The sequence below is a fragment of the Microtus oregoni genome, unplaced genomic scaffold, assembly GCF_018167655.1.
Source record: "Microtus oregoni isolate MIOR12 unplaced genomic scaffold, Mior012 000004F_ref0000308, whole genome shotgun sequence".
In the NCBI taxonomy this organism is placed as follows: domain Eukaryota; kingdom Metazoa; phylum Chordata; class Mammalia; order Rodentia; family Cricetidae; genus Microtus; species Microtus oregoni.
The window spans coordinates 33,083,225-33,106,182 of record NW_024543063.1 but is presented as its reverse complement, the minus strand read 5'-3'; the positions used below and the strand labels follow the sequence as shown (position 1 = coordinate 33,106,182).

The window sequence follows — 22,958 nt, the reverse complement described above, 5'->3', positions numbered from 1 at the left end:
TAAATCGTATTTTAACCCCCTCTTCTGGAGACAAGGAACAGCTAAACCCTGGGCTCCCCTGACCACCATCTCCATCACCAACCGCCCACCTAGGAAAACAAACACAATAAGCTGCATTGTTGGTACCGCGGTCCTGACCCACCGCAGAGTCTGTGCACCGTGGGGTCGCACCTCAGAACCTGCTTCTTCTCAGACTTGACATTCTGGACGGGAGGGTAATTTCTCCGGTGCTCTGTTACATCAAAATTATCAATAAACTCGTCCGGGCAATTAATGTCCCAAACTAACAGCTGTCTATAAAACCCAGATAAAGAGGACAGGAAAAGGCCGGAGCAGCGGCGTCTGTAGCATCAGGCGGGGGCTGCGGCCTCCCTGCTCTCTGGGCCCTGCGGCCTGGAGCAGGTTCGAAGCCAGGAGGGGAGGATCTGACCTTCTCTCGGGCGGTAAAGCAGGTCCAGGGAAAGCCCTCGGGGGCCCTAGAGCGGGGGCACCTTCCCAGCTCTGATTGCGCCCTTGAGGAAACTGAGGACAAGGGAAGCACGGAGGCGGCCCTCTGGTGCGGTGACTTCTGCGCCCAGGATCCCTGTGCCGGCGGCGGCGGTGAACCCCAGCTTCCGGCTCATCACCAGACTCCTGTGTGGGTTTCGTGGGATTTCCCAGCTCCCACATATCAGGCCAAGCTGGGAAGGCACCCAGAGTCGCTCCTGCAGAACTGGTCAGGGCCGGGGGAATTGGAGCCCTGCTTTTGCCTGATCTGCCGCCCGAGGGTGAGAGGGAAAGTCCGGCTTTCCCCAGAGGAGGGCGGCTCCAGGCAAGCTAAGCTGGACCGGATTCTGTCGGCAAGAACGCCTAGCCTCGGCCCGAGGTTTCCCGCCGCCGCTTTGATGGCGCCAGGCTTTTTCCTGGGCTCATTGGCTTAAGTTCGCACAGGGTGGGAAGGGCCCACCACCGCGTCCACGAAAAGCACTAGGGCACGTGCAAGTCACGGTCTTAAATTAGCACAGGGCCTCTGAGTGGCACGGAATACTGCGTGCGTGCGTGCTCACTTGCCTATCGTCAACGCAGTCTGAGCCCTGCTGTTCGTTATCTCCAAGCACCATAGCAGAGTGGTCCAGAGGCCCTGAGTGTGTGTAAGGCCTAAGGCTGAAGGCCCCGGCCCCGGAGAGGGACAAACAGAGGGGAGGCACAAAGCTCGGCCCTGTAGGTGAATCACAGGGTCCCCTCCATAACCTCCTCCTCTTGCAGACCTAGGTGCACGGCCTCCTAGGCCTTGACTCTAGGTCCCACAGACCTTAGTCAGGAGGAACTTCCCTGGGTCACTGACCCTGAACCCAGACCCAGGGTGACCTCAGCACTCAGAGGCTAGAGGACAACAGGGTGTGAGCCGTGATGTGCAGGTGCTGTCTATTGTCCTTTCTCTTTGGGAGTGAAGGGTCCAGGACAGGGAAGGGTTGGTGCTGCACCAAAACCTTACTCCGTGCCTGACCTACGCCATCAGTGACTGTATTCCTAGGAGGGAGTAGAAATACCGACCAACTGGAGTACTTGTCCTGGGGCCATCTGGAAGTGTGCAGACCAAGCCACCTCTCTTTTGCTTTCCTCCTCTCTGACAATGTCCCAGTAAGATGGGGCAGTGACGTGCTCAGGTGGAAAGGGACATAATGCCCTCGCACCCAGAAGGAAGAGTGGTGGCCTTCAGACCCCTGGTGTTTCTCACCATAAGGATGGTGTGTGTGTGTGTGTTTGTGTGTGTGTGTGTGTGTGTGTGTAGAACCCGCCCACACTTTCCAGGAGCCGCCTCTTGGGTGCTTATAGCTCCGCCATAGGTTTGGGCCTGAGACTCCCCCACACACTACCAGAATAGTCTGAAGGTCTCAGGTGGGGAGATGAAAGGGTCGCGTCACTTCTTCTGGTGGCTCTGAGCGACCCACCACATCGGGCTTTTCTGGAAGAGGGAGGACAGGGTTCCTGGTAAGGGCTGAAGTGTGTGCTCCTCCTCAGAGCCCTCAGCCCCAGCCAGCCGTGGTGAGATGGTTTGGTCTGGCCTCTGCTGCCCTCTCCTGCCTGCCCTGGCTCCAGTGGCAGTTTGGGAAAACTAGGTGTCCTGGGGAAACAGGCGACATTCAGGAGACTCTGACATCCTGACAGCCCTCTCCTCAGTCCATCCTCACAACACCCTTTAAGTGACTTTCACGCCCCTGCCCCTCTTCCCCCACTAGGTATGGAAGCCCAACTCAAGAGAGGCCACACAAGTGCTGGTGTAAACTAGGAGGATGTGGGGTTGGGGCTCAGAGCCTGGACTTTCTGCCCCCCAAAGCTGATGACCTGTTTTCTTGGATAACCCATCATCAGTGGAGAGGGGGATGTTGAAGGGGGGTTCCTGACCCAGGCTGGCCTTCATGCTATACACAAGGGCTACCAGACCCTGCCCAGCGTTTCCACTGAGCCCAGGAAGTCCACAGACTCTCAGTGTCCTGTCAGACTGGAGACTCTCACATCCCTCCTGGAGTTGCAGACCCGGCCTTTCCAGCTTTCACGATGGCTTCCTGCCTGCCCCCCTTTCTTCCTTCAACCTCTTGGTACAGTGGAAATAAACATCAAGCAAAAGTTGACACAAGACCAGAGACTGTGGGCGGCAGTCGGGTGCGGCTGCCTGATTCTGTTTCTCTGGGTAAGGAGAGGAAGGGCCTTTTTTCCTGCAAGCCCAGGTGGGGCCCTGCCAGTCACTGGATGGAGTTTGGGCTATTGTAAAGATGGACACATGGATCATGGACCTTTAATCGTGAGCTTCCCCCTCCCCCATGCCTGCATTTCTTCACTTCGTCTTCCTTCTCCCCTGCTCCGAGTATCCCACTCAGTGTTTCAGCTAGGATGCTATCTACCCTAGATCTCTACTTCCACCCTTATAACATTTTCTGATGAGCTTTGACGGCCCAGAGAAGAATACAGTCCGCGAGAAACAGCAGGCTGGGTAAAGAGTGAGCCCAGCTGTTCAACCACCCAGAGTGCCCTCCCGGGCCACACTGAGCTGCCATGAAAACTTGCCCTTAGACTTGTTCCCAGTAGACAGATCAGCACAGCACAGCCGTTAATAGTCCACAGTCACCCGGCTGACCGTATGGAAGAAGGCCACTTTGCAAAGAGCATGATGGGAAGATGAGGTTACCAAGGTGGGACTGCAGCGCTTTCTACTATAAGGAAGGCTCATTTGACTCCCCTGAAGGGATGTCACTGGGCCTGGCCCACCCAAGGGATAATTGGGTGGGGTAGTCTGAACAGAGCTGAAAGCTAGCCCCACTGAGCCCAACCACAGTGCCTGACCAATCCTTTCGGTGGGCCCTCCCTGACCCAGCCCATATTACTTCGGCACAGTTCTAGTGTTCAGTGCCCTCATGGTGACACAGCAGTGGTCTGGGGAAGCTAAGCCTCTCTGAGCATCTTATTAAAACTAGTGACATCACGTCAGGGAGGTAGGGACCCCATGTTCCCCGACTCTCCCGGTCATGGCCACGTGGAAGAATGCCAGGTTCTTAGCTGTCCCTGAAAAAAAGGACCAGCTATCTGTCTTTGGGAATTTGTCCCGAAAGCAAGTTCTAGATAGGCACACGATGTCTCTGGGTTTCTGTGTGACAGGGGCCTGGCAGGAATGAGCTCTCACCAGACCCTCAGCATCAGCCCCCGTCGTCAGGCTGGGTCAGAGAGCTACGCCTGTGTGAAGAAGGAAGAGGACCATAGGGGTAAACCCCAGAGGGCAGGGCAGCAAGGGGGGCGGGGGAAGCAGGCTGTACTTCACCTTGACGCCGGTACAGGGAGACAGCTCAGGGTTAGGGACCCTTTGAAAAGAAGAGGGAATCCCGGAAGGCACCAGAAGCACCAGCCCTGGGATTTTGTCCCTGCTTATTTCTCACGAGGAGATGGCGCCACCTGCTGTTCATTTCTCACAGTTCATGTTAGAACTACAGAAAAACAGATTTCACCAGGCAACAAGCATCCAGGTCCGGATGAGTGGACCCTAGTCCAGACCCTTAGACCTCAGTTTAGGGGAGATGGGTTGTTCTCGTTGAGAGCTGAACTAATTATCCTTTCCTAGTTACACAAACAATAGGGCTTTAGGAAATGGACTTCAGAAAAGCGGAAGGTAAAGTCACTTCTAGCCCCATCTCAGGCAGCTTTGGGGTCTCTGAACGCATCCCCTGCACACCAAGACCGTGTGGCCCCCAGAAAGCAGATAATGGATGTGCTGGTTCGGAGCTCCCAGCCCCCAGGATGTGGTTCCAGTCCTGCCTCTGCCTCGTCCTAACTTTGCTTGCTTCCCTCCTGTGATGTGTGGGGAAATCCGCTGCAAGTCTCAAGAGTTAACTCTGGCCGGGCGGTGGTGGCACACGCCTTTAATCCCAGCACTCGGGAGGTAGAGGCAGGTGGATCTTTGTGAGTTCGAGGCCAGCCTGGCATACGAGAGCTAGTTCCAGGACAGGCTCCAAAGCTACAGAGAAACCCTGTCTCAAAAAACAAAAAAAGTTAACTCTGAAGAACCCAGGCACAGAGAGCCCTGCCTGAGGTAACACAGCTAGAACAACACACTGCACACAGAATCCCCCCCCCAAGAATTCTGACTCCGAATTCTTCAGCCACTCAATGTTCTCTGTGTTCTGACAAGTTGCCATGGCTTCCAGTTGGCCTGCAGGCCCAGCTTGTGGTCAGGAGATGAGCAGGTCAGGGTTTCCCTGGGAACAGCCTTTTTCCATTCCACGGGGCCAGGATCCAGGGCTCCAGCCAGTTCTGGCCTGAGACCCTGATCCGGAAAGCTGCTCCTACCGGTGGGATTGTCCGACCTGCAGGTGGGAGCGATGTTGGAGTTACCCACAGCTCAGCGCCTCAAGACCGGTGCTTAGCGCTTCCAACCACCAAAGTACGGCCATCCACACCACACAGGCACATGTCGGCTCCCATTGCAACCACCGTGATTTACGGCCCTGGAAAACAAAGGGCTCCATTCACAGGAGGCGGCCCTGCCTCTGTGAGGAAAAGAGCACAGCTCCTCACTTAAGGCTGCTTGTCTGCACATCTCTGCGGTTCCCAGTAAAAGCCTTGGGTGACCCACAAGATGGATGGAAGGATCCAGGATCCTTGGGACCTGCAGTGTTGCCCATAGGAGCACCAGAGAGGCAGGGGCCACAACCTAGAGGTGAGAAGGTTGAAGGATGCAGGATGGACCCAGCACGGTGGGTGACCCTGACACCCATGCCACAGACCCCAAGTCCATTTATCCTCTGCTGTGGGAAGAGCGAGGTCACCTCACAGGGGAGGGCTGATTTTCTCTCCTGACAAATGGCCCGGACTTGAGCCAACTCACTGGGGGTAAAGAGCAACTTGCCTGCGCTCCTGAAACCTCAGCTGGCTGAGGAACCCGTATCTGCAATGATGATCATGATGGTTATGGTAGGCCCTCTATCTACTCTTAATTGCTGCTCTTCAGAGGAAGTATTGGTCTATACTTTAACATATGTGTCCATCATTATCTGTGACAATAAGTGAAACTGTGTGATTGGTTACTGAGGAAGCAAACACCTGCCCCAAGTTTAGTGGTTCAAAACATTAAAGTCACCTCACTCATGAAGTTACAGGGATGCTTCAGTGGGACCCCCCTCCCCCAGCCTGGGATCCCTTCCAAAATGGCACACCATCCAAACAGTGCTGGGGTGTGTGGTCCTCTCCACAGGGCAGCCCAGCATCACCACTGCGTGGAGCTGGTCCTCAGGTGACTAGTCAAACGTGGTGTGGCTTTAGCCAGTTTTTGGGGAAGGCTTCTGGTGGGGAGAGCTGAGGCACTTCCTGGGAAGATGCACCAAGCTCCCTGGGCACTTTCAGTCCTTGGGAGAATAGAAGAGAGCTCTCCTCTAGCCTCCAACTGCAGGAAAAGGGAGTTCAGAGTTTAAGAAAGGCCAAGGGGATAGACTAAAGAGTGCTGAGGACCACGGACTGGGTGTCACTTGCATGTCAGCCCTTATACATGGGTCCTATCAAAGGTCTGCTTTTCAGAAAGGGTCTGATATTTTGAAATTTGAAGCTGAGGGTGGTGGGAGACAGAGGCAGGTAGATCTCTGAGTTTGAGGTTAGCCTGGTCTATATAGCAGTTCTAGGCCAGTCAGTGCTATGCAGAGAACCTGTCTCAAAACAAAACAAAACCAGAGCCAGGGGCAGTGACACGCCTTCAATTCCAGCATCCTGGAAGCAGAGGAAGATGGATCTCATGAGTTTGAGGCCTAAACTGAGGGAATGTACCCACCAGACTGGCCTGCGGGCAAGTTTCTGGTGCATTTTGATTGATGACTGATGGGGGGGTACTGTAGGCAGTGCCAGCCTAGATTGCTCGTTCTGGGTTCTACAAGCAGGCTTAGCAACCATGAGGGTAAGCCAGTGAGCAATCCTCCCCCATGGTTTCTGCACCAGCTCCTGAATTCCTTGGATGACAGACTATGACATGGAAGTGAGGTGAAACGCCCGAGCTGCTTTTGGCTATGGTGCCTTATTACAGCACAGAACCCGGAACTAAGATGACCCCTAGGCTCAGCTACCTCTTCTCTGGCATTCTATCCTTCAAGCCACCATCTCACTCCTCAAGATGATGACTATGACTGCTCTGGCCTCTCCTCTTGGGGCATCCTGGCTTCTGTATTAAGTGTGGCTTCACTATGCCTACAGGACAGGAGGGGATGCCACCAGCATCACCTGGAAATTTGGACCTCATAACCTCAAACCTCATCTCCAAGGCAGGGCCTAGAATCACCTAGAAACCAGCACTGAGAGGTCTGTCACTGCCTTTTGGCTCCTCTGCCAGCCTTCATCCCGTTCCCATGTGTGTGCATGTAGAGCAGTTCAGAGGTCAACCTCTGCTGTTCTCTGCGCTTGCTGCTCAGTTCCCTGAGGAGTTTCTGCTAGGATCTGGTTGGACATGCTGGAACTGAAGAATCTCTCTGGGATCTGCAACCACTTTCTGTAAAACTCATTTCACCTACAGGAGTCTGAGCTGCCCATCAGTCATGGCCCCAACTACTTCTGAGTTTCGCTGCTGTGGTTGTGTGCTCAGTACCCAGAGGTCTGACAAGGTCTCAGATCCCCACAGCTGAAGCTACAGGTGCTTGTGAGCTTTGTGACATGGCAGCTGAACTCAGGTCTTTTGGAAGGCTCTTAACAACTGAGCATCTCTCTAGTCCCTTCTGTTACATTTCCAAAAGCCTAATTATAACAGGTGCTGGGAAAGGCACTTTCCTGCATTAGCTAGTTTCTCGGCACTGTGAAGATGCCCAGAAGGGTTTGGTTCAGCTTCAGGTATCAGTCCGAGCCATGGCAGGAGGCTGAGACTCTGTTCTCATCAGAACAGCCAGGTGCAGGGCAAGCACACATAGGAAGAGGCCAGTGTGCTGGCTAGTTTTATGTCAACTTGACACAGGCTAGCGTTATCTGAGCGGGAACCTCAACTGGGAAAACGGCTCCAGAATAGTGGGCTGCAGGCAAGTTTGTAGAGCATTTTCTTAGGGATTCATGTGGTAGGGCCCAGACCATTGCAGGTGGGGTCATCCCTGGGCTGGAGGTCCTGGATGCTATAAAGAAAGTAGGCTGAGCAAGCTGTGAGGAGCAAGCAAGCAGCACCCCTCATGACCTCTGCACCAGCTCCTGCCTCCAGGTTCCTGGCCTACTTGAGTTCCTACCCTCACTACTTTTGATGATCAAAAGGTCAGCGCAGCTCAAGGCCTGCTTCCCACAGCCACTCTTCATAGCACCTGGGACAACTTGGAAGGGGTGGTTACTGAACTAGCACTGAGTGACTACGGCTAGGTCCCTGCAAGAAGTTGTGTGTCACAGAATTGTTTTTCTAGGCCTGCCCTTCTGGGGCAAAGGACAATGTTAATGGACACTGTGGAAGACCCACTGGTAAAAACGAGAAACTTCTCAAGCATGCACATTTGATAAATGCTTATTTTGACTTTTTGCCTAGGATCAATGGCACAAGTACTGCATCTTGGCAAGCATAGGCAGCTGCCACCCCCCTCTTATTCTCACTGATGGACAGTGAGGCCCTGAGCCTGTGGAGTTAAAGCTGTGCCGCCTGGGTAGACACTATCACACACGTGCACAAGTGGGGTTCCCATTCTCTGGGTGCAGAGCCCCTTACCCACTCCTGTTCTGCTGGACTGCGGCTCTGCTGCCTGCCCTGGATCCCTGCCCCAGCTTCTTCTCTGTGGGTCTGTGTTCACTTTCACGTCTATCCTAAATCGGGTCTCCATTCTCTACCTTTTGTCCCTAGACCTTCTGCACCCAGAGGGCATATCACACGGACCTCACAACCAGGACCTCACAACCAGAACTGGAATGGGTCAGTTCTCCGACTTATTGTCAGAGTTTGTGGTATCCCGAGAGTTGTGATGTGCTGCTCACCACACATCCCTACGCATTAGGAAAGTGTGGCCTCTTCCCAGGAGGAGCAGAGCCTAGGCCTCACACAGCAGCAGGCTCCCATCAATAGCAAACTACCACACGTCAGAGGCATTCCAACAAGAGACGGCATAGCTCTTCCATTGGGGGCTGCTCACCAGGTCACATATCCCTATGCTGCCCCAGTGCCACCCTCAAGGAGTTGGCACCTAGATGTAGGCCCTGAAGGCGGGAGGCAGCTTGCTGGGCAGCAGCTGAGTCAGCATAGTGTAGAATGGCCCTGTGCTGTGGTCCCTGCCAGGTAAGCCTCAGGGGCACTGCCCCTAGCTCCTGGAGGGCTCTCTTCAGTTCACGCACGCGAGCATTAGAGGGCAGGTTTCCCACGTACACAGTGGCAGCTGGTTGGGTGTCCACCCCGTGCAAGGGGCTATGAGACCCTCCTAGGGAAGCTGCTTGTGACTGCGGTATATCCCGGGGTCTCCTCATGGTGCTTGGAGCTGGGTGCTGGCTGCCAGGCTCAACTTGAAGAGCGACGTCTTTTCCGGCCCGCTTCTCTCGCTCACGGAGGATCCTGAGCACTGGGATTTTCGTAAGCATCTCACAACTGACCTGGAAAAGACAGTGACCTCAGTCGGAGTCTTGGGGTGACCAAGTCACACCAAGGCCACACCCACACACTCAGGAGGGACTCTGGTAACATACACACCATATGACTGAAAGGGTGCTGAAGGCCCCAGCTTTGGGGAGATAAGTAAGACTCCACTGCATGTTTAATTTTATTTATTTCTCTGATGCTGGGGGTGAAGCACAGGGCCTCAAATGGGCTAGACAAGTCTCCTACCACTGCTCTACAACCCAGCCATTTCTTTTTATTTGGAGAAAAGGCCTCATATTGCCCAAGTTTGCCTGGACATCAAACTTGCCATCCTCCTGCCTCAGCATCCAGAGTGCCCAGATGATAAGCCTGCAACATGAAGCCAGGCCTAGATTCCATTTCTTAATAGAAAGTCACCAGCCTGCAGCTCAGCTCCAACCCCACGGCAGCCTAAATGAAATCCTGACACTCTGACGTCCTTCAGACTGTCCCTTCATGTGCCACAGCAAGGGTGGAATGGGCCTCTATCTTTCCAGAGGAAGCAGCTGGGGTTCCTTTGTGGGCCATTCACCCAGAAGAGCGCCTGCAGTCAGTGGTGTTAATATGGCCACAGAGGGCAAGTCCTTGCCTACCTCCAGGAAAGTGCCTGTGGCCGGGACGGGGTCCTTTACAAGCCCAGGAGCATCTCTCGGATCACACCGAGGCCTGGCCCTGCACGCTGCCAGGCAGGTCTGACACTAAGCATGACTCGTGCAGCATTCCCTAGCAGTGGGCCACCAGGTTGTTAAATGACAGCTTGCTGAGCTCAGCATCATCCTGTGGGGCTTTCGCACAGGCCGCCTGTGGTCCTACCAAGTTGGTAAAGTTGCCTGCAAACATCCAACAACCTGCAGAGGCAGTGGAAGGCAGATCACCATGTGAGCAGTGTGCCTTGGAGGAGGAGCCAGGTGCCTGATCTGTGTGCACAAACACGGCTGGAAGCGTGTGGACCATCAGCAGCCAGTTTGCCAGTGGGATGCCTGGACTGAGCTGGCAGATCAGCCTGAACAGCAGAGCCTGCAGTGGGCCAGGAAGCAGACTTGTTCAGTCCTTTCTGACACTTTTCATCCATCAGAGGCAAGCTTTTCTTTAACTTTGGAGGCAGAAAACTGGCAAACAAGCAGTTACTGAGAGAACAGCCACAGCTCCAAGACAGGGTTTCCTGTGTGTATGTGTGTGTGTGTGTGGGGGGGGTGTTTTTTGTTTCTGTTTGTTTTTATAGTTGATGCTGCTGTTGGGGTTTTTTTTTTTTTTTGAGAGTCTCACTATAGCACTGGCTACCCTGGAACTCACTATGTAGTCCAGGCTGGCCTCGAACTCACAGAGATCCACCTGCTTCTTCTTCCCGAGTGCTGGGATTTAAGGCGTGCACCACTATGCCCAGCTCAAGGCAGGGTTTCTATAGGGCACACATCAGATCAGCACTCAGGCTCTGGGTTCCTTTCCTATGAAGTCCAGCAGCACAGGAGCTGAGCTGTGAGGATGGCATCTCCTGGTGTTCAGGCCACTATGGAGCCAGGCACCACTCCTCTTGGGAACAGCCTGTTTTGAGTAGGGAGTCATGCCACCCAGCATGGCTTGGCTCACTTCTCCACAAGTCCCAACCACATTGGCTCTGCCATTTCCCCACGGCTTACATTTGGGCTAGCAGAATGGGTTGATGTCGCTGTCCATGCTGAGGGGATTCTGTTTTTACTAGCTGGCAATTAGGAATGGTCATTACGTTTTATCAACGTGCCACATGAAATGAGAGCTCTACTTGTTCATCAAACAGAAAACAACATCTTCATGCTCCATCCTCCAAAAATTCCAATTCAGATTTGGTATTCATGTGTCAGTTACCTAGAAGTTTGCAATCTTTTGTGGAGGGTGGCAGTGTAGCTTGTAATCCTGGCTACTCGAGAGGCCTAGGCAGTGAACCCTGCCTCCAAAATAAAAATTAGCAAAGGACTGGGAGGCAGCTCATTAGCAGTGCTTGCCCGAGTCACAAGGCTGTAAGTCCAACCCCACAGAACTGCAAAACCAACAAACTATAAAAATGTTCAGGGTGTGTGCCACACCCTGAGGAATGATACCCAAGGCTCACCTCTGGCCTCCACACATGCACATATATGAACACAAATGCACGCACGCGTGTGCACACACACACACACACACACGCACACACGCACAAAAACACTAGCAAAGGCGCCAAAGTGAAGTGACCCTACCATGACTGCTTCCTAGGTAATTCTAGGCCTCAGCCTGAAGACATTACTTGGAGCTACACCACTCAAAGTTCCAGGTAGTGCTGATGTCCAGCCACACAGGACAGCAGACAATAGCCAGGTCATACAAGGAACTCTGATGGCCACTACAGTAGGCCATGTCAGCCACAGTAATAACTCACCTTGGACCAGATGATCCCTGTTGGCTTTGGACGTGCACAGTCTGTAGCAATGACCCTGGTCGGAGTGATGATGTAGTCAACAGTGAGATCGTGGTCCTCTAGAAGAGCCTCAGGAATGTCAACGACCTGAACAAGGTAAGGCGCTGACTAGTCAGGTGACAGCAGGGCCCGGAAGGAACTGAGCAACTGGAGGGATGATCTCCAGTGCGTGAGACCCAGGGTCTGATCCATCAACACTGCTCATCGCATGACCCAAGAACAGGTGCTGTGGAATACTGCTTTAACTACGGAAATATGTGTTACATTTGTTTATGTTGTGGAATATTACTTTAACTGGGCAAAGATGTGTTACATTTGTTTAAGCTACATTTGTTTAATTATGTAAAGATGTGTTACATTTGTTTAAGCTACATTTGTTTAATTATGTAAAGATGTGTTACATTTATTTATGCTACATTTATTTAATCATGCAAAGATGTGTTACTGCTTTACCTTGTCTGCCTAAGGCACCTGATTAGTCTAATAAAAAGCTGAACGGCCAACAGTCAGGCAGTACAGGAATAGGCAGTGCTGGTGGGTGGAGAGAATAAGTAGGAGGAGGGATCTAGGCTCAAGAGGACAGAGGACAAAGAGAATAAGGGAGAAAAAGAGAGAGACGCTGGGGCCAACCAACCAGGTAGCCACTAGGCAGACATGGAAGAAGCAGGAAAAATAGGACATAAAGAATGAAAGAAAGATAAAAAGTCCTGAGGCAAAACATAGATGAAGAGAAACATGTTAAATTAAATTATAAAAGCTAGTGGGACAAGCATAAGATAAGGCTGAGCATTCATAACTAATAAGTCTCCATGTGCCTGCTATGAATAGGTGTCTCTCTCACCTCTCCCTCTCCCAGAGCTGCTGAGGGGTACCAATGATAGATCTGCAGGACGTACCTGGCAGTCATGGACAATGGTAACAACCGGAGTCCCCTTGTGGACAGCTCCCATCGACACCATCATGGCATACTCAAGATCGGCATAGCCTTCTCCCTTCCCAATTCTCCAGCCTAAGAGACAAGGCAGGGGCACAGCAGAAGTGGGTTCCTATCAGGCCTCAGTGGAAAGGATGGGGTCTCAGTGTTCCTGTTGTCCCCAGCAATCCACGAGTGGCTCCGAACACTGAACGTGCACAGTGAGTGCATGGGGTGACCAAGTTTGCACCTGTGAGCTGGCCATGTCAGCAAGACACAGTGAAAAGCAGAGACAGTGGCCAGGTGCGGTGGCGCAGCTGCATCAGCACGCAGAGGCTGAGGTGGGAGGGTGGAGAGCTAACGTCAAGTTCTGAAATCAAAACCCGAAAGCCACGAAAGGTCGGCAGGTGAGGACAGAGAACAACAGAGTTCTGCTTTGAAGGGCAGGTGTCTGATCTCCTGCCTTAGGAAGAGAAGCCAGAAGCAAAGGGGAGGTCAGGCTCAGCGGGCCTGAGAGAGGAAGACTAATCTGAGGTCAGCGTGGGATACACAACACTGACTTTAAAGGCACGGCAGAAATTACGGCTCATTATCGGCCTGCTCAAAGTTCAAGCTGGATAGTCCCAACATGGCAGAGGACAGGAAGAGGGGTGCTGGGGCTCCTGTGAGCCCCTGTGACTGTGTCACCTGTCAACTTGACAGAAGCTAGGGTCACCAGGGAGACAGGCCTCCGTGAAGGCCTGTGCAGACTATCCAGACTGCATTAGTTGAGGCGCAGGCCTCGTGCACTCTTCTGTGGTACCCGGGAGACTCTGGTCTGACTAAAACAGAACAAAGCCGATACAAGTGGCCAGTGAGTGGCTGGGGTCAGGCATGCAGGGCAGAACGACTGGCAGGGGAGAGTGGACAGGGCAGCCTTCACAACACCTGTACAGCCTGTCTCTAGCTTACCTTTCTCAGACACAGCAACAGATCCCACCACAACTAAATCCACGAGGACACTAGAGTCCAAGCCCACAGGGACGCTGAAGTTCCGCACGCCCTATAAAGGGAAACGGGGGCTGAGTTGTGGTCTTAGTGCATCAGAGTGGACGTGACTCCCACGCTACCCTAGAGGAGGCAGTATCCCGGGTCAGCCAGTCCAGAAACAATTTGAGAGAGTGTCTTCTACAGTTCTTACCCCAGGAAGAGGGACAGAGGGAACGAACCACACAAAGTCACAGAACACTAATGCCAAAAGAACACCATAGGTAATCAGGTGGGAGCCACACACAACCGGGCCAGGCCCTGTTGAGTCTCAGAAGCTTCAGGTTCCTCATGGCACAGGACACCAAGACGAACATTAGAAATGGGGGCACAGGACATGGTCAGTACCCGCATGGCCATCGCTTCAGGCAGGGCACTCTCGCTTCTGGAAATGTCCCCCCCAGTGGACCCACCCATCCTGACGATCAGAGGCCTGGATAGAAGGTATGAGGGGACTGCCCCTGCAGAGCAGGTCAGAGACCTGGCAAGTCTCTTCTGGGATCAGTGTACGGCCTGGGTCTCCCTGGAGCATGCCACAGTGCATGCCCGAAGCACCCACTGTGCTGGAGCCTTATGCTGTCCCTCTTGGTGGCCATGAAAATAGGCTCCTCACTGCCTGAGTTGGGGCCCAGGACTGACCACTGCCCTGTCGCTGAGAATCCTGAGCTGCGGGCTTAGGATTGGCCAGAACTACGATTTTATTTATTTTTTTTAATATTTATTTATTTATTATGTATACAATATTCTGTCTGTATGCCTGAAGGCCAGAAGAGGGCGCCAGACCTCTTTACAGATGGTTGTGAGCCACCATGTGGTTGCTGGGAATTGAACTCAGGACCTTTGGAAGAGCAGGCAATACTCTTAACCACAGAGCCATCTATCCAGCCCCAGAACTACGATTTTATCTTACTTTTCATCCTTTTTATTCTTTTCCATTTTCTTCAGTGCTGGGTAGAATCTGGGGTTTTGTACACGCTGGGGAGAGCTCTAATGAGCTACGTTCCACCCCCACCACAATTCCTTCTAATATTTCTTCTGAAATGCAGTCTTGCTATAATGCAAGGCAGGTTCAGATCAGCAATCTCCTCTCCCCACCTTCCCCAGCAGCTGGTTTCAGATGTGTCCTCCCAACTTGCTCCTCTACACACACGTATTTTATCTTTATAGCATACTGAACATGTTTTTGTAAGCTGTAGCCAATTTTTTCAATAAGTTATCAGAAAATAAAAAGTCATTCAACATTAACATATTAGACTCAAGGTAAAATGCCTTTAAAAGGGATAAGTAAAATCACATGGTGTTTATGGTTCTTTTTTTAAAAAAAATTATTTATTTATTATGTACAGTGTTCTGCCTACCTACACCCCAGAAGAGGGCACCAGATCTCATTATAGATGGTTGTGAGCCACCATGTGGTTGCTGGGAATTGAACTCAGGACCTCTGGAAGAACAGTCAGTGTTTTAACTGCTGAGCCATCTCTCCAGCCCCGCGTTTATGGTTCTTTAAAAAGCTATCTTTTTTTTTTACCTTTTTCCCCATCTCCCCTTACCCCCATCCCACCCCACCCCCAAGATCCTAATTTTCTCCCCGGCAATTGGGTCTACTTCCCTTAGCCAAGAGGATAACTATATGTTTTTCCTTGGGTTCACCTTCTTACTTAGCTTCTTTAGGTTCACCTATTGTAGACTCCGTGGCCCTAATTTATGGCTAGAAACCAATTATGAGCGAGTACATCCCATGTTCATCTTTTTGGGTCTGGGACACCTCACTCAGGATAGTGTTTTCTATTTCCATCCATTTGCCTGCAAAATTCGAGAAGTCATTGTTTTTTACCGCAGCGTAGTACTCTAGCGTGTATATATTCCATACTTTCTTCATCCATTCTTCCATTGAAAGGCATCTAGGTTGTTTCCAGGTTCTGGCTATTACAAATAATACTGCTATGAACATAGTTGAACAAATGCTTTTGTCATATGATAGAGCATCTCTTGGGTATATTCCCAGGAGTAGTATTGCTGGGTCCAGGGGTAAGTTGATCCCGAATTTCCTGAGAAACCGAAACACTGACTTCCACAGTGGTTGCACAAGATGGCATTCCCACCAGCAATGGATGAGGGTACCCGTTCCTCCACAGCCTCTCCAGCAAAGGTTATCCTTGGTGTTTTTGACTTTAGCCATTCTGACAGGTGTAAGATGATATCTCAAAGTTGTTTTGATTTGCATTTCCCTGATTGCTAAGGAAGTTGAGCACGACTTTAAGTGTCTTTTGGCCATTTGAACTTCCTCTGCTGAGAATTCTCTGTTCAGTTCAGTGCCCCATTTTTTAATTGGGTTAATTAGCATTTTAAAGTCTAGTTTCTTGAGTTCTTTATATATTTTGGAGGGGGGACTTGGGGAATCAGGAGAATTGGGATAAAGGAAAGGTGGATAGGGGAGCACGGAACCACAATTCTTAGTTAAGGGAACCACTTTAGGGTGAGCAAGAGATTTGACCCTAGAGGGGCTCCCAAGTGCCCAACATGAGGTTCCCAGTTAGTTCCTTGGGTAGCTGAGGATTGGGAACCTGAAATGACCCTATCCGAGAGCAATACTGACGAATATCTTGCATATCATCATAGAACCTTCATCTGGTGATGGATGGAGACAGAGACAGAGACCCACACTGGAGCACTGGACTGAGCTCCCAAGGTCCCAATGAGGAGCAGAAGGAGGGAGAACATGAGCAAAGAAGTCGGGACCACGAGGCGTGCACCCACCCACTGAGACAGTGGAGCTGATCTACTGGGAGCTCACCAAGGCCAGCTGGACTGTGACCGAAAAAGCATGGGATAAAACCAGACTCTCTGAACATGGCGAACAATGAGGGCTGATGAGACGCCAAGGACAATGGCACGGGGTTTTGATCCTACTTAATGTGCTGGCTTTGTGGAAGCCTAGCCAGTTTGGATGTTCACCTTCCTAGATATGGACGGAGGGGGGAGGACCTAGGACTTACCACAGGGCAGGGAACCTGGACTGCTCTGTGGACTGGAGAGGGAGGGGGAGAGGAGTGGGGGGAGGGGTAGAAGGGTGGGAGGAGGGGGAGAAGGGTGGGAGGAGGGGGAGGGAAATGGGAGGCTGGGAGGAGGTGGAAACTTGTTTTTTGTTTATGTTTTTTTTCTTCTTTTCTTAATAAAAAAAATTATTAAAAAAAAAATAAAAAAAAATAAATAATTTTATAAATATAAAAAAAAAAGCTATCAAATGTGATTTAACGTAAGACGCAAATCCTGGCTCTCTAACACATCAATGAATTTACAGATTCTAGTCTAGCTGCGAAGTGTCTGATGACATGCAACCACGCTCCTGTCGGGAGTTTACAGCCTGCTCAGCAAAGAGGGTGCATCCTGCCCTCCACTGCTTCATCTAAACAGGCGGGAGCAAGCACAGGCACAGACCAAATCTACCACAAGAGGGCACCAGAGTGCCCTGTGCTGCGTCTCCCCTGCTCTTGAACAAGCATTTCTAATCAACCAAACTATCTATCTGTTCAGGTATCGATGGCACAGGCAGAACTGGTGAATACTTTAACAGCGCTCTCGTGGCTCTGTGTAAATTCCATGGATTCTATTCCACAGTGCGATGACTCAGGAGGACAGTCCCCCAGGGTGGACGCTTGTAGCACTCACCTGGGAGGTGGCACATTTCCTCAGTATGTCTTTAGTGGCTCCAGGAGGTGGTGTGATCTTATTAAACAGTCCTGTCCTCAGCCGTGGAGTTGGGACCAGCAGTGTCTTTTTGCTCTTTGCGGGAAAAGACAATCAATTACACAGAGAGTGCATGTTTTCCCCCATGAACAAAGGGAATCTCTACAAAGGGACACCTGAGCATAGCTGGGCCGCTTCCCCTCTCATGCCTGTTTCCCGAAGGCCAGAGTGACCACCCCTAGTGTCCTCCCCCACATCAGCAACAGCTCCCTCCCGCTGCTCCCTGCTGTGCTCCCTGCAGTGTGGGGTGTCAGTCTAGTTCAAATACCATCTCACTGCCTGGGAGGGGAGGTCAACACTCCTGCGCTTCCACGAAGCCTCCTTGAGTCTCATGGGCCCAGAGTAGGAGCTGCATGTCACTGCTCTCCTCAGCACAGAGGCCTTAGGCCTCCCTTACCGCACAATGTCCTGCGCAGCTGAGGCTTCTGCCATGAAACGGGACAGCAATGGGGGACCAGCAAGTCACTCCATGGTCTTTGGCCATCCCAGGTTGATTTCCAAAGCTCTGTGCCTGACATTCAGTGCCAAAGCAGCAGCAGCCTTGGTTTGGCAGAGCTAGGTCGGTCATCACATTGCCTGTACCACTCAGTGCATGCTGTGGCTCGGCCTGTTCACTTTGTCCGCACAGGTTATTATAACTGCTTAGAGCTATGTCCATTAAAATGCACACCAAGCTCTGGCCTCATACTACATGAGATGATAAAGTAGTTTGAATGAATGATGAGGGTGCTCTCTTTTCTTTGAGAAGTGGTCTACACATTTGTTTGTTTATGTCTTTTGAGACAGGATTTCTCTGTGTTGCTCTGGCTGGCCTGGAACTCACTCTGCTCTGTAGACCGGCTGGCCTTGGACTCACAGAGATCTGCCTGCCCCGGCCTCCCTTGTGCTGGGATTAAAGGTGTGCGCCACCATCACCTAACACAGACTCAGATTTCTAACTGAGGAGTTTTTGTTTCAAAGAATTTGAACATTAAAAACAAAGTGACAGACGGCTGCCGTGAGCTGCAGGTCACCTAGAGATGCGGCATGCGCTCAGCAGTCACCTGGAGGGGGAGCGCTCCTGACGGAGGGCACCTTGGGAACATGGAGTTACCTGCAGTGCCAGCAACCGGACACCTTCCAGGGGCTTATCAGGGTCCACTTTCACTTCCTGTGTCCCAGCAAAGACGTCCAGGTCTTTGATGCTTTGGCAAGCCAGGTAAGACCCCTAGGTAGGCAAAAACAGTGCTGCACTCACCTCCAGCACGAGGAAGCGGGCGTTTCTCTGAGGAGCATCGGGGTTGACTTTAATGGTTCTCGCCACCCTGAAAGCATGCAGGTGTGGGAAATGCTCCGTAGCACGAGAGGCACCCTGTGTAAACGTGGCTGCATGTCACCTTGGGGACGTGGGCCAAGTACGGCCTAGGCATCACAACCCTGCATCCACCCAGATACAGGAGCCCACATTCCCCCAAGGAGACACTTCAGAAAGAACACAGGACAGAAAGGAACTAAGCCAGAATTCAAGTTTTTTTGGTTTGTTTTTTGGTTTTTAAAGAGATTTACTTTATGCTCTACTGACTTTATGCCAGAAGAGGGCACCAGATCTCATTACAGAGGGCTGTGATTCACCATGCGGTTGCTGGGAATTGAACTCAGGACCTCTGGAAGATCAGCCAGTACTCTTAACCACTGAGCCTCTCTCCAACCCCAGAACTCAGTTTTTAAGGAAAGAAAACTCTAAAAAGAGTACAGAAGCTGAAGGGTTTCCACAGAAGAGCGGAGCTCACGTAAGCAGCATCATTTAAGGAGCAGGATGCCTGGAGAGGCCTCTCCTTCGCCTGCTCCCTTCACACCAGACCCCATGAGCTCATCCTGTACCCTCTTCCTGTGCCCTCCTGCCTCTGCCTTTCCACTGCTGGGATGGCCAGCTTGAACCAGCTCCTGGCTCACACTGCCTCTTTCAGGCAAACTATTTTCCATGCAAACTATCGGCAATAGTCACCTTGGGTTAGGAAACAGGGCCAGGGCTTCTCTGGGCACAAGCTGGGCTTCCCTCTGGGGGTTCCATAAGCTCTTCCATAAGTGGCTGAGGGAGGCCAGCTCTGTGAAAAGCCCTGGTAGCAGCTACAGTGCAACCCTCCACCCCCACAGAAGCTGGGCCCCACTGGGTAACAGAAAGGAATGTGTCCAAACACAAAGAGCCCTCCAGGCCCTCTTGGATTCTGCCTCTGCTCACTGAGCCTCGAGGACCAATCCTACCAGAAAGCAGAGGAGCTGTGTTGCTGATGTGATTCTCCCAGGGATAACTTCATCCCCTTCTAACAAGCCCAGGAACACCTCCGTACCTTAAAGTTCGGAATCCTGTGATGCACAGGTCGGGGGAAGTCAGCTAAATCACGTGATTCCATATGGTCCCAAATGCGTTCACGGATGCCTTGCTTGGAGACACCTACAACGACAAAGGACTGTGACTTACTGATAAAAACCATTCCCACAGTGCATGTGGCCACTGTGCTCTTGTGACAATATCTGCACAGGAGTTTGGGTCCACGCCAGACCAGCTTAAGGTGCCAAGTCTTTCTTCGGGGCAATGGAAATATTAGTTTCCCCTCAAGCTCCCTCACCAGTTGGGAGAAGAGCTCCAAACTTGTGCTAGGAACCAGGAGCATACCGTGAAACCTAGCTGTGAAGTCATTTGCATTTTCTCTGCGGTGCCAGGGACGCCAGCATACTTAGCCATCCTCTACTGATAAGCTACACACCGCCTTTTTTGAGGCAAGGTGACATTGTGTTGCACAGATGGGCCTTGAACCTTAAGCGCTCTTGCTTCAGCCTCCCAAGCAGCAAGAGTTGCGAGTGTGGGCCACCAGGTTTGGCTAGAATGCAGTCTTGATTATTTAGGGGTACAGAGGGTCAAACTCAGGGTTCTGAGTGTGTTAAGGAAGCACTCCATCACCGAGTCACACCCCCAACCTGCCTGGTGTGTAGTATTTTTGTCTTTCTTTTTAAAAAGATTTATTACATACGTGTGTCCGCATTTGTTTACGTGTTTATGTGCACCACCAGCAACTGCGGGGGTGGGGTGGGGGAGCACTCAGGAGGCCAGGGATCAGAGGGCATTGGTCCTTTCTCTTGGAACTGCGAGTTGTGAGCTATCTCATATGCTTGCTGGGACTGATCTCCCGTTCTCTGTAAGAGCAACAGGCGCCCTTGACCACAGAGATCTCTCCAGCCCCAGCTTTGGTCCTTTGTAAATTTCGTGGCATTACAGCGTTTGCGAGGGCAGATCCCACCGACGGGCAAGTGGAAGCTTTCCAAACTTTCGCTGCTGGATGCGTACGTTTCCTCGTTTACAATGCTTTGTAGCGCGGGCTGTGAAGGCGCTGCGCGGTGTTCGAGGCTGAACGATCCCTTCCACTCCCCCTACCCACCCACCCCGGCTCAGGCTATTTTAAATGCGTCGAGCCCGGCTGCGTGAGGGCCGGACTGACTCTTCCCTCGCGCTGTCAGCCTGGGCATCATAGCCGTAACAAGCCGGGTCGCATCCTCCACACGCCACGTTCGGACCATCAGGACTTTTGGGCAGGCCAAGCCTTGGTTTCCCCCACTGCCCACCGTTCTCCTCACCCGCCAGGGCCTCCATGGCCAACCCACGTCAGAGCGCGACGCCTTTCACGGTGACGTCAAACGCCTGCGCGTCACACTGCGCCTGCGCACTGAGGCTAGACGGACTCAGGGCACACGCCTGCGCAGGCCACGCAGCGGGTGGGGTTCCTGCTTTGGGTCCCAGTTTTTCTCCATCTTTTCGGCTTGCTGAACGCTGCAGATGCACCCAACACCTTTATTTGTTTATTTTACTATTTATTTGTATAAATGCTATGTCTTCATGCAGGCTAGAAAAAGGAATCTGATTCCGTTACAGATGGTTGTGAGCCACCATGTGGGTGCTTGGAATTGAACTTAGGGCCTTTGGAAGAGCAGTCATGTGCTCTTAACCGCTGAGCCATCTCTCCAGCCCGCCTCAGTGATTTTTGAGGCCCCCGCTGGAGCCGCCTTAGAACGAAGGTGCCTGGGACACATACACACACACACACACACAACATGTATGCTTTTGTATTACGTGGAACATATATAACGCATATAGGGCTGACAAAATGACCTAGCTGGGAAAGGTGTTTGCTGCCAAGCCTAACAACTTACATTTCATTCCCAGGACCCACTGTAAGAGATGGATTTGGGTTCAGGATCCCCAAGACCAAGTTCTCAGCACAAAGGAGGTTTATTTGCCACAGGAGGAAAGAATGCTGAGGGGTGGGGGGCGCAGGGATTAAGAGGCAAAGACTGGAGATAAAGGGAGAAGGGGAAGGAAACAAGGGAGGGGGTAGGGATATTTGTGGAGGGGCAGGAGAAAAAAGGATTGCCACTGGATAGAAAGGAGACAGCTGGGGCACATAGGAAAATGGTGATTTGTAAAGTACAAGGAGGACTCCATGTTAGGATGAGGTGTTTAATTTTAATTGGGCATGTTAATTAGGTGAACTGAAGGCTAGACCTCTGTGGTCAGCCTTAGGAGGAGGAAGTATCCAAGTGAGGAAATAGACCTTGGTGGCTAGCTTTAGGAATGTATGCTCACACGTTTTTTTAGCAAGGCAGAGGGAACTGGGAAGACGGGCAAGCCTGCCAGAGCTGTGTTTGCCTCGCTCGAGCTAGCTAGAGTCCCTTCACACACATAGTTGAAGGAGAAAACCGACTCCCTAGAGTAGTCCTCTGACCTCCACAGACTGTGCTGTATCATGAGTCCATACACATATATCATTAGCGCATATACTAAATACGTGTATATGCAAGTATGTAGTATGTTTAGACCATCTTGTGTGTACATCTGTAGAGACATCGCTTGAAAGTCGAAGGAAACCTATGTACAGGAGTGGATCTGAGACTGAGGACACCCGTTGGGATTTCCAGCTCCCTGTGTCTCAGGACAAAGAACTGTCCTAGGGACATGTGGTTGGGCATAGAAATAAAGGCTGTTTATTAAAGAAAGGAAAGAAAACTCCTGAAATGGAGAGGGTGGTAAGGTGGAGACAGCCAGAAGCTCAAAAGTGTTGGGCCTGAAGGCTCCTGACTCTTCATGAGTCACTTACATAGACTCACTCCCGACTTTGTCCAGGAATCTTTTTTTGAGTGTGTGTGGGGGGGTTCTCTGTGTAACAGCCCTGGCTGTCTGGGAACTCCCTCTGTATACCAGGTTGGCCTGGAACTCACAGAGTGATGGGATTAGAGGCAAATCAGGTGGCCTCTTTCATAGGGTGTGTCTGTGTGTCCTTGGGCACACCTGTGTTTGTGGAAGTCAGGGGCAGCCTCAGGCTCTTTTCTGTTTTTTTTGTTTGTTTGTTTGTTTGTTTTTGAGATAGGATTTCTAGGCATAACAATCCTGACCTGGAGCTCACTCCAGGCTGCCTTCAAACTCACTGAGATCTGCCTGCCTCTGCCTCCCTGAGTGCTGGGATTAAAGGCGTGTGTCACTACTACCTGGCACTTTTTCTTCTTTAGTTACTATAGCTATACCTGCTGGCTTCTTGCTGCGTTTTTAAAGGTGGCAAAAAAAAAATCCCCCAAATTGGCTGGTTCCCAATGCAGGGAGGAGTGGAGGGGGCCTTAGAAGGTGACCAAAGCTGCTCTGGGTTTGCCTGTCCTCATGTACCCTGTGTTTGGAGCATCTGAGTGGCTAGGGATGTCAGGTCAGGTTTGTGGTAGCTGCCCAGCTTCCACCCCAGCCTCTGATGGAGGGTTCT

At 51.6% G+C, this 22,958-nt stretch overlaps 1 protein-coding gene across 2 annotated transcripts; it reads right to left on the bottom strand.

The window, feature by feature from the left end:
• Positions 1 to 7,967: 7,967 nt before the first annotated feature.
• Mthfsd (methenyltetrahydrofolate synthetase domain containing) lies at positions 7,968 to 20,859 on the bottom strand. Of its 2 annotated transcripts, none has more exons than XM_041650278.1 (8): positions 20,791 to 20,859; positions 19,509 to 19,612; positions 18,419 to 18,532; positions 17,104 to 17,217; positions 13,360 to 13,450; positions 12,392 to 12,504; positions 11,457 to 11,582; positions 7,968 to 9,042 (listed from the first exon to the last, which is right to left on the bottom strand). In XM_041650278.1, exons 1-8 carry the CDS (start codon positions 20,804 to 20,806, stop codon positions 8,596 to 8,598), a joined length of 1,125 nt encoding a protein of 374 aa, XP_041506212.1. In that variant the 5' UTR covers positions 20,807 to 20,859; the 3' UTR covers positions 7,968 to 8,595. The 2 variants fall into 2 exon arrangements, with proteins under 2 accessions (XP_041506212.1, XP_041506210.1); XM_041650276.1 differs by lacking the exon at positions 18,419 to 18,532 and adding an exon at positions 18,275 to 18,388.
• Between the last annotated feature and the right edge of the window lie 2,099 nt (positions 20,860 to 22,958).

Coding starts and splice junctions, on each gene's coding strand:
- Mthfsd (XM_041650278.1), bottom strand. Junction 12,505..13,359: donor TGTTGCTGTGTCTGAGAAAG/GTAAGCTAGAGA, acceptor CTTGTCTCTTAG/GCTGGAGAATTGGGAAGGGA. Junction 11,583..12,391: donor CCATTGTCCATGACTGCCAG/GTACGTCCTGCA, acceptor TACCTTGTTCAG/GTCGTTGACATTCCTGAGGC.